We start from the raw sequence: 15003 nt of genomic DNA on the forward strand, positions 1-15003 counted from the left end.
ATGGATGGATCCTTTTGTTAAAGTTCTTTGGAGCAGCATTAAACCAAACCACAAAGGAGTCTCAGCCTCAATATAAATCAAGCAAACTAGTATTTTATTTTTGAGAGTTTTAATTCCCAGTTTGTATTTTTTTTTTAACCGAAGTTTGAAGGTATTGTATGAAAAGGAACCGTTTTTCAATGATTCTTGGAGGCAGCTTTCGAGGACTTTTAACAAACGTCTTGGTAAAAGATTCTTTGTGAGACTACAAATGGTTCATCTGGCAAAGAACCAGTTTTAGTTCCAGTTGGCGTCTTGATTTTCTGAGTGAAGACCAGTTTGTAGTCATTTAGCTGATCGACAGCATGTAGAGCTACCTTTTTTAGGTACTTCTAAGACCTCAGTGGCGAAAAATAATGTTGCATGTGTTGATTCTAGTTTTGAGTTCTTTCTAATTCTGGCAATGGTTGTGTTTCCATAGAGGTCCACAAAACCCACTGAATTGTCACTTTTACAGTCTTCCACCCTCAACCAGCCCTCTTCTCTCTGATCCACTGTCAGTACATAGTAACTCAGTCCATGCGTGATTGGTGGACTTTGTGTTCACCTCTGTGCTGTGACCCACCACCCAGCTGGCTGCCGTCCAGCCCTGCAGCTCAGTGCCCAGCAGAGGGCGCTATAAGCCCGTCAAATCCCTCCACTGCCCTCTCCAGCAGGAAGAGGACACCTCCATCCAACTGTGGCACCCATCTGATCCCTTTAATTGCTTCCTTCCTGCAGTTAATTGGTGCCAATCCGTCCAACATCAAAAACTGAGCCGCGTTTCACGGTGAGCGGGACTTTTCCACTATATTATTTTATTTTTTTGCTCGTGTGTGTCAACTTACTCCTACATAGTGCACATATGTGGCGTGTCCTTGTTGCCATCACCTGTTCCAGCCAGTTTAGAGCTGTCATTGGCTGCAGAGGTGAGCTGCCGCACCTGTGAGCGCTGTTGTGAAACCGCTGCGCAAACTGTGCGGCATGCGCGGTTTAAAAGCAACAATGCCTTTTTTAAAAATCGCAATAAGTGCACTTTTGTGTTGCACGTGTGTGTTAGGTTGTGTTGATATCCGCTGCGACACTGCGCGGCTTGCATGAGACAGCTTTGTGTGTTGTTTGTGTATTTCGGGCGGTGTAGTAGTAAAATAACCTAATTATGTGTCACTACTACTCGCATTAGTATTTTTTGCATGCAGTCAATGGGAGCGCTACTCTACTATAACCCCTCCCACGAAGTAGTCCGCTGCAAATTTGTGCATTTGCGCGTGGAAGTGGCCCAAAATGCCGCTGGATGTGAGCATGGATCGACGTAGAAAGTGTCCCCGGTGGTAAAAGCGAGGGGTAAATTTGGAGTGATATACATTCTCAATACCGGCGTCTGTTTCGCGGGAAAACATCGCGGAGGGACACAGGAGGCGCAGAGGGGCGGAGTGATGCGGTCGCTTTTATTGCGGCCGGCGGAGCGCTCAGCTGTGATTCTCACGCTGCTCAGGACAGACGGAGCTTCGTCCTCACCGGGTCGCTGCTGCAGCCTCTCTGTCCTGCATGCACGCTTCAAAGCCTCTGCAACGCCTCTCTGGAAAGGATTTAATGTCACTGCCGCACTGGAATAACTTTCCTGCCCCCTTTTTTGCGCACCTCGGGTCGTTTGCGCCCCGTCTCGTTTCGCAGCTTAAAATCTAGCAGGTAAGAAAGCATCGGAGCTGGTTGGTGCAGGTTCCCGCTGCAGTTTAGTTTTTTTCAAAAAAAGAAAACGGACTTAGTTTGACAGGGAAGGTGGCGTCTAGTAGTTGAGCACCTGCTGCAGCTGCAGTGGTGCATGCATGCACGGCGTGCAGCGGGCTGTTTGGAGAGAAGCCTGCGATGTTGCTTACATCTGCTCAGCTTTGAAGCTCCGCACCTTTTTTCTTTTTTTCTTTTTGTTCAAACAAACTAAACTCTTGTTTTTCCTTCAGTCAGCTTCAGCATAAGGAGAGAACCAGCGCAGACATCATGCCGCTGAATTCAAGTTTGGCGAGTAAAAACTACGACTACGAGTACGACTCTCTGCAGCCGTATTTCTACTACGATAATGAGGAGGAGGATTTCTACCCGCAGCAGCTTCAGCCTCCGGCACCGAGCGAAGACATCTGGAAGAAATTTGAACTGCTGCCGACCCCTCCCCTCTCCCCGAGCCGCCGGCCGTCCCTGTCCAGCCTCTTCCCCTCCACCGCCGATCAGCTGGAGATGGTGACCGAGTTCCTGGGCGACGACGTGGTCAACCACAGCATCATCTGCGACGCCGACTACTCGCAGACCTTCCTCAAGTCCATCATCATCCAGGACTGCATGTGGAGCAGCTTCTCTGCCGCCGCCAAGCTGGAGAAGGTGGTGTCCGAGCGGCTCGCCTCCCTCAACGCGGCCAGGAAGGAGCCGGCGGCCGGTGACGGCGCGGAGCCCGCCGGTGCCGCCGGAGCTGCGTGGAGACTGAACAGCAGCTACCTGCAAGACCTCAACACGTCCGCGTCGGAGTGCATCGATCCGTCTGTGGTTTTCCCTTACCCCATCGCCGAGACACCCAAGCAGAGTTCGGGGTCGCCGCCCAGTAAGGACCTGGGGCTGGACACTCCGCCCAACAGCGGCAGCAGCAGCAGCAGTTGTAGTGACTCAGGTAAGACATGCAGACACACCCCTCATGATCTGAGCCAGGAGGAATCTCCCTCCCTCTCCACTCAGTGTGCACCACAGAGCTCCATCCTGCAGCATTTCACTCCACCACTCAGAGCAGAATGAGGCTGTGCTGGATGTGATTTGCAGGCAGAGACTTGCTGCCACTTCCACCCATGTCATGCTGCAGACTGAGACTAGCCAGAGGGAAGGGCTGCATGCTCAGCAACCAGGAGGAGATGGACTGCAAACTGTAGCCCCCTCCTCCCCCTTTCCAGCTGTCACTGATGCGTGTTGTTTTTGCTTGTTTTACTTGCAGAAGACGAGGACGGAGACGATGACGAGGAGGACCAGGAGGAGGAGGACGAGGAGGAGATCGACGTGGTGACGGTGGAGAAGAGGCAGGCGGTGAAGCGGAGCGACCCCAGCCCGCCGGAGAACCGGCATCCCAGCCCACTGGTGCTGAAAAGATGCCACGTCTCCACCCACCAGCACAACTACGCCGCCCATCCATCCATGAGGCACGAGCAGCCGGCTGTCAAGAGGCTGAAGCTGGAGAGCTGCGGTGGATCATCAGCCGCAGCAGCAGGAGGAGGAGGTGGCAGCCACAGCAGGGTCCTCAAACAGATCAGCAGCAACCGCAAGTGTTCAAGCCCCCGGACGTCTGACACGGAGGACTATGACAAGAGAAGGACTCACAATGTTCTGGAGCGCCAGAGGAGGAACGAGCTCAAGCTGAGCTTCTTTGCTCTGAGAGACGAGATCCCAGAGGTGGCCAACAACGAGAAGGCGGCCAAAGTGGTGATCCTGAAGAAGGCCACAGAGTGCATTTACAGCATGCAGACGGACGAACAGAGACTCCTCTCACTCAAAGAACAGCTGAGGAGGAAAAGTGAACTTTTAAAGCAGAGACTCGCACAGCTGCAGAGCTCTCGCGCTTAAAGTTTGAATCATAGACTTTGTTTTTTTTTGCCTTGTTTTGTTTTTTATGCAAGTTCAAGACTTTAGGGTGTACAGTTGTTGTTGCATGTAAATGCAAAAAATGGAATAAGTTGTTTGGAATCTTGCTTGATTTCAATGTTGAAACTGCCTCAACTGAACTTATGGTTGGATTAAATATTTAAAAGTTTATTTTTATTAATAAAATGTTAAAAATGGGGCTATCCTGTTGTGGGCCCGCATTAAAATATAAATTTTTACGTTTTGTATATAATTAATATTTCCTAAGAAAATGTATTTTTGGATCTCAATTGTCTGGATGTTCAGACCCAGTGTTTGTTTTTTTCCATTATGTTCGTAGATTCTTTTTGAAATATAAAAAAAGAATGTTCTTGAAGTTGTCCGTTGTTCTTGCAGTGGAAACACTCATCACAGTATGAACACATTCACATGGGGTTGGGTGGGGTACATGACGCAGAGTGGGTGCAGCCACATGAATGATGCAGTGCTGGGATAACCGACTGAGACAAAAAGCCATCTTCAGGTGTAATGAGGCACTGAAAGTTAACAGCGAGGGTTTAAATATACTTGAGCATGCAGCTTATAGCATATGAACTCATGATGGAAAAGGTAAGCTAATTAACACATTAAAAAGCATTAAACCTCACACTAGTGCATTTTAACCTCAAGAGAGATTTTCTCACAAATGCCACTAAAATGAAGAAAATCCACTTGTTTCATGGCCATAAAAGGGGAAATGTGCCACCTGAGATGCTCTATAGACTCAATTTTACAACTTTAAATCCAATTTATGTCACAATTTTCACTGTTTTGGGAGCCTTGTGCAGTGAAAAGAGGAAAATTAGGTGCATGCTTAAAGAAAAATGGTGAGTGAAGTTGGCTGGTCATGATTTTGGCTCTTTTTGGTAGAACTGTGCAGTGAAAGGTTGGAAACTATAATAGAAATAGTTGCAAATGTGAAGAAAAACAGTGAGTGAAGTTGGCTGGTCATGATTTTGGCAGGTTTTTTTTTTTAGAAGACTGCACTAAAAGGTTGGAAACTAGAATAAAAATAGTTGCAGGCTTGAAAAATGGCGAGTGAAGTTGGTTGAACATGATTTTGGCCTTTTTTGGTAGAATTGTGCAGTGAAAGATTGTAAACTAGAATAAAAATAGTTGCATGTTCGAAGAAAAATGGTGAGTGAAGTGAAGTTGGTTGAGCATGATTATGGCTTTTTTGTAGTAGAGTTTGCACCAAAAGGTTGGAAACTCGAATGAAAATAGTTGCATGTGTCAAGAAAAATGGCAAATGAAGTTGATTGAGCATGATTTTTAGCAGAATTGTGCAGTGAAAGGTTGGAAACTAGGAAATGAATGTTTAAAAAATGGCAGGTGAAGTTGTTTTTTTTTATAGATTTCATGTTGTGCACAAAAACAGCTTCTGCAAAATTGCTTTTATCACAGTCTAAATGTGTATTTTTCAGCAGAGACCACAATTTTCTATGATATATTGGAATAGAAAAGGTTTAAATTGTAAATAAAATTCTAAATAATGATGAGAAATAATAAATAATAGTAAACACACTTCCCAGTGGAGTAAAACAGAGTTAAATCTCTATAATATGCGGTCTGTCTCACATGGGGATATAACTGATAGATCTGGGTTATGATTGATTCCTTATCGAGTTTTCCAGTCTGGCCGTGACGTCACGCGCCGTATCCCGAGCGCTCCCCTGAGCGCGTGGTCCTGGTCGCGAGCACATGGAAGTGAGGTCGAGATTTGTGTCTGAGAGACGATCACGAGAAAAAAGGGAATATAAACAGCGCAAAGCGGCGGCAGAAGCAGCCCGGTAAGACCTCTTTGTGTGCTGCATTTGTCATTTTGCGAAACTAAACCTTTATTTACCTGCACAAGGCTAAAACAAGCAAAGTCAACCTCTCTGTCTCCTGTGTGCCTCATGAAAACTTCCATTTAATCGTAGCTGTGGATACTAATGAGCAGTTTGCATCGGTTTAAATGTGCCTGGGAAACTATTGTTGTTATTTTCTGTGTGGCTTCGCTGTTGTGCGTCCAACTCCTGCTTTTAATGCTGCAGAGTTTGGAGCTGGAGGTGTTTAAAAGCACGTGTTCTCCCAGTCTATTGTTGCTGCAGGTGATCAGATGCCTTCTTTATGTTGTGTGCTGAAGCTGCTGCTGCTGCTGCTGCTCCTGCTCCATGCTTTGCTTTATGTCTGCTGTGACAGTGCAGCTAATATGATCAGGGTAGAAGACAACAAAAGGCTTCAGCTCATGCTGCTGAGTTTCAAGGCTGTTTGGTGCATGGAGGTTGTTTTTATTGTGCAGAATTTTAGTTCTGATTAATCCTTGTTTGTGGATGATTGCAGTTTAAGATGGTGGAGCAGAGGCATGAGGTGCAGCCACACTGAGACATGGGAGGACCACAAAAGATGGGATTAGTGTGGGTTCATTGTGTGGACGTTGTGGGGGGGCAGGGCGACAGATAGGCAGCAGGGAAAGTGTGCTGACCTGACGCTGCATGTACAGTAAAACACCAAATCTGTGTGTGTGGAGGAGGTGTTTGAGGTGTGATCGGTGCCCAGCATTGCAGTTTACAGGTGTTTGCTGACACAGACACGGTGAGGATAGAACTGGGCTAAGTTTGTTTTTTGTTTCTCCATCTCTTGCTTCCAAATAGGTGTCACTTGAACCGCATGTCGGTGGTTGCATTTCTGCTGCACGCGCACTGAGGTTTAGCCCCGTTTTATTTCACCCTGATGCGAGCTGACCTGCAAATCACAAAAATCATGTTCACTGGGTGGAGTTGTCATAAAGACAAAGGAGCTCTTCGTACACACATTTATGAGCCAGGAGGTGGAGGAGCTCTTCTAAAAGTTGTCTGATTTGCAAAAAACATTTTTTTTTGTTTCAGTTGTACCTTCAAAAACCATCATAAATTGATTTAAGGACCTGGTCATATTGATTCTCCCCCAGTGGCATTTGGAAGTTAGAGCCACTTGATATTTAACATAGCTTTCCTTTGTACCAAAACAGTTGCCAGATGAAAGGCTACGACTGAAATGACGCAAAGACACTTAATTTTTCCAAGCTGTACAGTGTGCAGGAGTCTGGTTGAAACTGGTTATCATCAAGGATGAATACAAAATGTTCTGTAGCAATAAAGCAGTTTTTCATTGATCATCTGTTTCAGAATTTTCTCAACACACTTAATAATAACTCAAATAGAATGTACCTTTTTTCCCTTTTCCAGTCAGTGCCTCTCATGTAGAAGCACTAGATCAGAGCTCCAAAGCTATAAGTATCCAATTAGTCCTAAAGATAACATTTTGGATATTTGGAAACCTCACCAGGTCATTTTACAGCAGTTATATCTGTTGTTGAGGTGTTTAAGGAATCCTTAAACACTCTTTAATCGTTTAGATGAAAAAATGAATCATCTACAAAGTGAAAAAAGAAAATTAACTTGTGCGCCAAGTTGCATGTCTAGATTTTTGCAACTTCAGAAACTTTTATATTGTAATCTTGGTTATTCTTCGATAGTTTTCATCACAGTCCTTATAGGCAAGTCTTGCAACTCAGCAGCCATGCTGGAAACACCCTTGGACATCAGACACTCAGACTCTTATCTAAATGAATAGAAAACAGCTGTATCTGTAATTTCAGTGGTCTTGGGGACATAAAAACTGCACGTCGTCTTGTCAATTGCGATAAAAACTGCTAAAAAACTTTGGTGATTTGCCCCAAAATAGGTTTAAAGTGTTTTTCTTCTGCAAGATGGTCATACTCCTACAACACACAGTTGCAGTAGAGCTACAAAACCAGCTTCATTTCCAGCTCGATCCAGAGGGCCTGATGTGACCAATTCCTGTCTAATCCTACTAGAGCCATTAGACAATGATTCACATTATGGACACAGTAAGCCTGGAAAATTTCAGTTTTATTTGTAGAATATTTGAATCAACAAACTTTTTTGAGATGATCCAGGCCAGTACAGGTTGGTTCACCAGGCTGGATAGATTTCTGCCAAAATTGATCCCAACTTGCAGCCATATGTTAAGTGGTAGGGATTGGCTTGGGATCTCCAGGTGTGAGGCCATACAGTTGTCCCTCTGTTTTGGGGATGATCTGCTGCACCAAGTTTAAGTATCTCAACATCTTCTCCATGAGTAATGGGAAAATAGAGCATGAGCTAGGGCAGGCGGATTGGTGCAGGGTCAGCAGTAATGTGTTGTACCGGACCATCAAGGTGAAGCTCTCGATTTATCTGTGTTTCAACCATTGCCTGTGGTAATGACCTTTTGATAAAGAGACAGGGTGAGGAGCTCAGAGCTCATTCCTGTTCCTTCATGTCAAAATGAGGCAGTCGAGGGAGTTTGGGAATCTGAGATGGATGCTTCTGGGACTTCTTCTTTTGAAGATTCTCTGGATATTGACTAGACCAAGGATTAGACCCAGAACTCGCTGAATTACAAATCTCATCTGGCCTGGAAGTGTCTTGGGATCTCATAGTAGGATTTCTGCTCTTTCATTCAAAAGGAGTCAACTGAGGTGGTTCAGAAATCTGGTGTGGATGATTCTAGGATTCCTTGGAAGGTTTTCCTGCTTCGTCCAACTGAGGGGAGACCTCAACGTAGACCTATAATTTGTTGGATTGCAAATCTCATCTGACCTGGGAACACCTCAGGACTCACCAGGAGGAACTGGAAAGTGTTGCTGGGGAACAAGAATGTCCTGCTTAGTTTGTAGCCACCACAACCCGACTCTGGATGAAAGGAAGAAAATAGATGGATGGATTGATCCCAACTTACTCTTATGTCATGCAAATGTAGGCAAAAGTAATCTCCTGAGATCAAGGAAGTTGCAGTTCTTTCACTCAATTTAAATCCTGATTTATGTAGATAGGGCTTCTACTAACTTCTTTAGTTAAATTGGAGGGATTTTAATTTATTTGTCAGATTTTGTAGTTTCATTCCATGAACAAAACGCATTGTGTGGTTGATGTTCATTAGTCAGACACTGAATACCTTCAGGTTACGGATTATAAATGAGTCTAGTCTGTTGTATGTTAGCGTTGAAACGATTTAGGTCTTGAAGGCTTAACAACACAAAAGCTTCTTTTAATTGAGGTGTGAGGATTTTTAAAATCCGCACCGACAGTCTTAATATCTTGTAAACATTTCCTATTTATTGCAGTTTGAGAATGACCAGTCAGCTCAACTGGTTTGTGTACAAACAATTATGAAGCTGATTTACATGAGAATAATGACTTTATTTGAATAGCAACTTTCAAAAGTTACAAATGCTTTGCAATAAAATAAATGTCAAATTAGATATCGACAACTAGTTACAAATAAGATAATAAGCAAGCACTATAACAAGATAAAATAGTTAAATGGAGTCAAAACCAGGAACAGAGAGTAATAATAGGCAATAATCAAAGCTATCAGTGGCTGAATACAAACTGATATGCGGGTCTGATTAGTTGTTCCACCTATAAAACAGCAAAAAAAAATGGGTGAAAATCACATGTCTTGCTAGTTTACCTGGCTTGTCTTTAAAAAAAATTACTCAAATTGCAGATTATTGCTATAGTTGACAGTAATCGGTCAACTGTTGCGTCTCTAGTCCAAACTGAGGGCTGCTGGACATTTTTGCTGCTTTTTGCTGCTGCTTTTGTCCACTTTCCCATCGAGGTGCGGCTCATCTGACAACATGTTTGGCTTGTATGTTTCCTGGTTGCAGACGATTGGTTTTTTGGGTGGAGAGGTGGGATATGTGTCATACAAAACCGCTGTCTTTGGTGTTACGTAATTTTCCCATAGATCTCTGTTCAGGATTCTTCAAGTGGTTTGTCTTTCCCTTGTAACGTCTCTGGTTTTATCCATGGAAAAGGTTGTTAAATGGCCATCTGGGTTTTTCAGACATCGCTGGTTGTTAATAATCTTATGAAACAAATGGAGACTGATGCACCGTGACTCACTAACACCAATGCAAACCAATGAGAGGAACAAACTGAAGATTGTTTTCTTTATTGGTTAATCAAAATTGGCATTTAGTCTGTTACATATCAGAAAACAGTGGAAAAAGCAACATCATCATGAAAGTTTTTACTTAATGCAATACTCAAACTAAATTATTCGGTTCTGAAGATTGCATAATCGACTCTAAATCTTCACATATTTTCTGACAAATCTAAAATCACAAGGTTCGGAAACATGAAGCGTAGCAGCTGACAGTCATTTGAGAGAGTTTGCAATTGTTGGACCCCTGGATAAAGTCCACGTGTTTGCTGCGTGATACGAATGTCATGCCGACGGAGTCACAGTGGAGTCGGATCCAAAGATATTTTCTGTTCCTCGAGTAAGGAAAGGAATTTTTATTTTCATCCGCAGTTACATCAGCTCTCAGCTTGTTTGATACACTGAGGCCTTGTCCTCCTCGCTGGAGCTGTTTTTGCAGTAAACGTTTTGTATATTAGGGAGTATCTTAGAGACGTGTGTGATTTCCAGGCAAACGTACAGTGAGCCAAACTCCACCACAAGGACTGCACACATACTCAGAGGCCCAGGAATACACGGAGGTCTGCTCTTATGTAATCTGTGTTTTTCAGACTTGCAAGCTGGAATAGATTAAAGCAGCTGATACTCCTGAAAACTTTAATCGCCTGCCAGTCTTTTCTTTGCAGCGCTGCTATTATCCAATGACATCACTTTCCTCTTTGGGAGTCCGCTGCCTCATTTGCATTCTCTGTTTTGGTGCTGTCAGTGTGTTTTTATTGGCGGTGACGACCTGTGTTTGGCTGCCAGCTTCCTGACTGCACAGTGTGAGACCTTTTACCATGTGAGTCTCTGTAAGAATGCGTTGCTGAGAAATGTGACACGTGTTCTTCTGGACGCAGCACTGCAGCACACGAATGTGCACATTTACTCCTGTCTCCATAGCGGTTGAGGCAGCGTTTGGTCCTATTTCTGATTTGTAGAAATCAGTGTAGCTTTTTGGAACTTTAAAAAAAAACCTTTTTGGTGGGTTATTATCATGGCAGCGGTTGAGTGACATTTGAGAGCAGGCGTTGGTAGAATACACACTTTCTATTGGCACTCGTAATGTTCGTTATGCACCGCTAACATTGGTGAAGCTGGTTTTCCACTAATCGCAAGGTTGGTTTCGATCCTTGGCCCCTCTGCATGCCAAAATGTTCTTGGGCAAGACACTGAACCCCAAGTTGGAAGGCAGGCAGGTAGAAAGGCAGACCATTTATATTCCACTTGAAAAGTAAAAGCTCACAAGCTAGGTTAACAGACTTCCTCTTTCAAAGTGAAGGCTAGCACATTAAACTACCCATTTTCCTCTTGCAAAGTAGACTGTAGGACGCTAAGATAGCTATTTTCCTCTCAGAAACTAGAAACTGAAAAGCTAGACCAACTATTTCCTCTCAAAACGTTGAAGGTGGCAAAGTAGGATAATTGGTTTCCTCTTGTAAAGTAGAAGCTAGCAAGTTTAACTAATAGGTTTCCTCTTGTAGAGTAGAAATAGCAAGCTAGGCTAATTACATTCCTCTCACAAAGTGGAAACTAGCAAGCTAAACGTGGTTTACTAACAATACTGTTGGTCCCCACTAAATGTTAGTTTTTGTTCATGTTATTTCAAACCTCTTTTGGTTTCTCTCTAAATGTAGCACAGATTTTAGTTTTCAGAAATCCTGTGAATCAAAACGTTAGTTTCTATCTACTTCTTTTATCCGTTTAGCTGTTAGTTGCTTATGAGTCATTCCATCTCATTTCAACAAATCTGAGGAAATTTTGTTGCATGACCTCCTCTGATCATCTCCAAACTTTTTTTTAACTATCCCAACATAAGAATAGATTACTTGCAAAGTTTTAACATCATATGATTGCTATTTGCTAAGTTATAAAATATTTAAATCCCTATTTTTCCACTCGGAAATTGATATGTTAGGTAGAAAGGCTTGATTTAGGAAGATAATACTGGGAACTGACTGATTATGATATAGACTTACAAGTGATCTGAAGGGTTCAAACACCTTAACAATAGAGCAGGAAAAAAAATTTGGAATGAATATACCCATTTCTCTGTGGTACAGGGCAATTTAAAAATTTGGCGAAAATGGCATTTTTCAAGAATTTAGGCATTTTTTTCACAAATTTTAATAAGTAACAAGGTTCATATGTTATAAAAATCTCAAAGTACCTTAAAAGTTCTCTCTAACCTAAAAATATCCAAGAGCTAGCTAGTCTCCTTAGACCTCAAAACTATGCCTATTTATGAAACAGACTGAAAAACACCATACATATATTGGCACAGAAACCAATGTGGGACATGGAGTAGAAACATGAAACTTTGTCTGTATAACAATAAACATCCGAATAATTGATATCTGAAGTATCAACATTGTTTCTTGAATCCTTCATGGCCAATTTAACCAAGAAATGCACTATGTTTTATAGGCGTTTTTTTAGGAATTCTAACTAATATATTGCAGTTAAAATGAGTTATATTGCCTTAGGTCCCATGTAAAACATGTAATTTGTCCCCAACTTATCACACCACTATTTCTGTCCTTTGAACTGCTTGAATTTCTCTGAAATCAGGCCATCATCTGCACCAGATATGTGGTACTGTCCACCACGGCGTGTTGAAGGAGCAGTGATTGGACAGAGGATGTGGGCTGTAGGCACCCACACTACGTCATCCTTTCTAGGCCATGTGAACTTCTTGCTGGGACCTTTTGGGTGCATGAATTTCACTTGCAAATCTTCAAATTCAGCTGATAAGTCAAATACGATACCGAGGCTGTCCTGAGAATGCAGTCTGGGAGTGATGCCATTTCTTCTTATTCAGTTACTGTATGAAAGAAAAAACAATGTCTATATAATAATTAACTTCAGATATGCCCTTTGTAACTTATACTACGATGCTGATGCTTCAGATTCATCTTTCATCTTTAGTTGGTCATGTAAATGGTTCCTAAAAACAAAAACGAGGATCAAAATGTATAGTAAATTGATTCAGCAGTTGCTCATCTTTGGCACAAGAAACAAATATGAAAGTAAGTTCACACATACTTCACACATACTAGTTCCTCCAAAAAAATTTGAACCGCATACCATGTATCCCACATGCACTTTTTAATGCCTAAAGTTAGGCTATTTTGGGTCTACACCTGAGTTCAACAGCCTATAAATCAATAAATAAGCTTTATTTTAATGTTTTAAAACTTTTACCTTATGCAACTTTCATTAGTAAAGAAGAAAATTCATTCTTTCAATGTCTTTTCACAAGAATAAGTCCTAAAATAGAGGCATGAAAAACCCAAAATAAAGTCGCCCATGAAATAATAAGGATATTTTGGGAAATTCCACAGTCCAGTATTTTTTTATTTTCATTCATTTCTATACTTTTCTCACCAGAAGGGTAAAAGTTTTGGAAGGGGAAAAAATTCTGACCATGTAAAAGGAGTATAAATTGCTTTTTTTAGTAGTTTAAAACCCTAAAATCATAGGCGAGGATTAAGTTTGGACTGACTATGGGTATTAGATTAGATCATTACTGCTTATACTGTATGTTTATAACCATAATACTTTGCATTTGTTCATAAAATTACCCAAATAAAGCCCAAAAAAAATTTTGGGAGGATCTGAGAAAGTGGTGCAACAAGCATTTGTTGAATTGACATGGAATGACTCTTATGCTTATGCTGTGCAAAAGATGTAGTTTGTCATGCTCAGCATTTCTGTATTTGTTAAATGTTTTATTGTGTGCTGTCTGTTGTTGGTCTTATCGCCATGAATTGCTGCTTGAGATATGAATGAAGTATTTGACTGAGGGTAATGAAATTGCAAATTTAAAACACCGGTGAAACCTTAATGGAAAGCATTGCAGAAATATGGAATTTATTCATATCGTTGTCTTCATCCTTCCTTTTATTTCATGTGTAGATACACAAATACTTTTGACAATTCAAAATGCAAATAAAAACAGGCAGACAGAACCTCTTGCAGCTTCTGTACAGTCAGTGTTGAGCTCATCCCACATTGTAGAAACAAGGAGGTTTCATTTTTCTCTGCCTCTTCTTCACAGTTACAGTCATGTTGATGCAACTGACCAGACGGATAACTCACTGCAGTAGTCCTGTTACTTCAGCACCCAACATCTGAGGTTTTCTTTCTTTTGGTTGCTGCACTTTTGCCAAATATGTGCACAATTCCAAATAAAACAAACCCCCAGATCCTGGTTTGCCAGCAAAAACTCCTCTTTATTTTAGTTTAACTTGAATTTACCTCAGGGGTGGGATTTTAGTGGTGACTTTCTGGCAGATTTGAGGTCAGTATGTGACTGCACAGTAAACTTCTGAGATTTAAATAAGTAAGCTGGCTTATGCATCCTCAGAGAGAGACCAGTTGGAGAAGTGTTGTGGGGCGCTCACAGTAATGTCTGGCTGTTATGTAACAGTATCGCTCCCTCTGGTGAGTGATGTCATGGGTTACGCTTATAAAATCTACACTTTGATAAAGACAATACGTTTGGAAAAAACAAGATGTATAAGTTCTACAGATGCCAAGCTCCACAACTCTTCTTTTGTCAGATCATGACTTTTCAAGCAGCTGGTCAACATTTTTTTTTTTTTTAATTTCCAAGCAGAAGACATGGATGCGTACTGTAGTAGACTCACTATTGGTTGCATTATATTGTAAAGCACAATTCTTGCTAAAGTAGCTGGATTAGACCAAAATATCCTACAAAAGTTGGAGGCCCATTGGAGGGCAGGACTTTAGGGCATGTCTTGTGCAGAAGAGGAATGTTGTGCTATACTGGTTTTAGCTATATGAACTGTAGTCTCATGATGACCATTTCTAATTTAAAGCTGCTGTCCGGAGTTTCCGTTTGTTTTCAATTTATGTATCATTGTTTAACAAAGCTTAAATGTGTTAGTCTAGTTCGATACTATAATATAATGTTAGTATGACGCGATATGAAAATTTATTCCTGAGCTCCGCCTTCCTCTCATAGACCCCCATGTTATTCCAAAAAGCGCCGGTCGCTGCCGACCAATCAAGTTCGAGCTTCAGCTTTGTCATGCTGTCAATCAACGGTTACGCGCACAGCAAGCAAGCCCATGCAGAGGTGGGCAACCGCGCGCACATTTGTTTTGCTTGTGGAGGAGAGAGCATCAGGGATCAGCAACTTCCAGAAAAGTTACCAATCCCACGGCTTGTCAGGCCAAGAGACTGCAGGACGTTTTTTGGCTCGGGGTGCTCGCGTCGCTCCCCCACCACGGCCTCCATAGCCCGCCTGACGGCTTCGTTTAGATGCCCGACCTCTGGAGGAAGATGTTGGGGCGTCTGGGACATACTCTTCGT

General features: G+C 42.3%; 1 protein-coding gene and 1 long non-coding RNA gene across 2 annotated transcripts in view; both read left to right on the plus strand.

Annotated features, from left to right (window-relative positions):
• The first annotated feature begins 1477 nt into the window (after positions 1-1477).
• On the plus strand, positions 1478-4003 carry myca (MYC proto-oncogene, bHLH transcription factor a). Its single transcript, XM_022196269.2, has 3 exons — positions 1478-1707; positions 1977-2671; positions 2987-4003. Exons 2-3 carry the CDS (start codon positions 2014-2016, stop codon positions 3607-3609), a joined length of 1281 nt encoding a protein of 426 aa, XP_022051961.1. The 5' UTR covers positions 1478-1707; positions 1977-2013; the 3' UTR covers positions 3610-4003.
• A 1330-nt stretch (positions 4004-5333) lies between these two features.
• Positions 5334-15003, plus strand: part of LOC110952634 (uncharacterized) — a 39990-nt gene continuing 30320 nt past the window's right edge. Inside the window, exon 1 of the long non-coding RNA XR_002595815.2 lies at positions 5334-5456. This is a non-coding gene — a long non-coding RNA (uncharacterized LOC110952634). The remainder of the gene's footprint in view (positions 5457-15003) is intronic.

Source organism: Acanthochromis polyacanthus, chromosome 20 (genome assembly GCF_021347895.1).
Source record: "Acanthochromis polyacanthus isolate Apoly-LR-REF ecotype Palm Island chromosome 20, KAUST_Apoly_ChrSc, whole genome shotgun sequence".
NCBI lineage: Eukaryota > Metazoa > Chordata > Actinopteri > Pomacentridae > Acanthochromis > Acanthochromis polyacanthus.

Coding starts and splice junctions, on each gene's coding strand:
- myca (XM_022196269.2), top strand. CDS start 2,014: ATGCCGCTGAATTCAAGTTTGGCGAGTAAAAACTACGACTACGAGTAC. Junction 2,672..2,986: donor CAGCAGTTGTAGTGACTCAG/GTAAGACATGCA, acceptor TTTTACTTGCAG/AAGACGAGGACGGAGACGAT.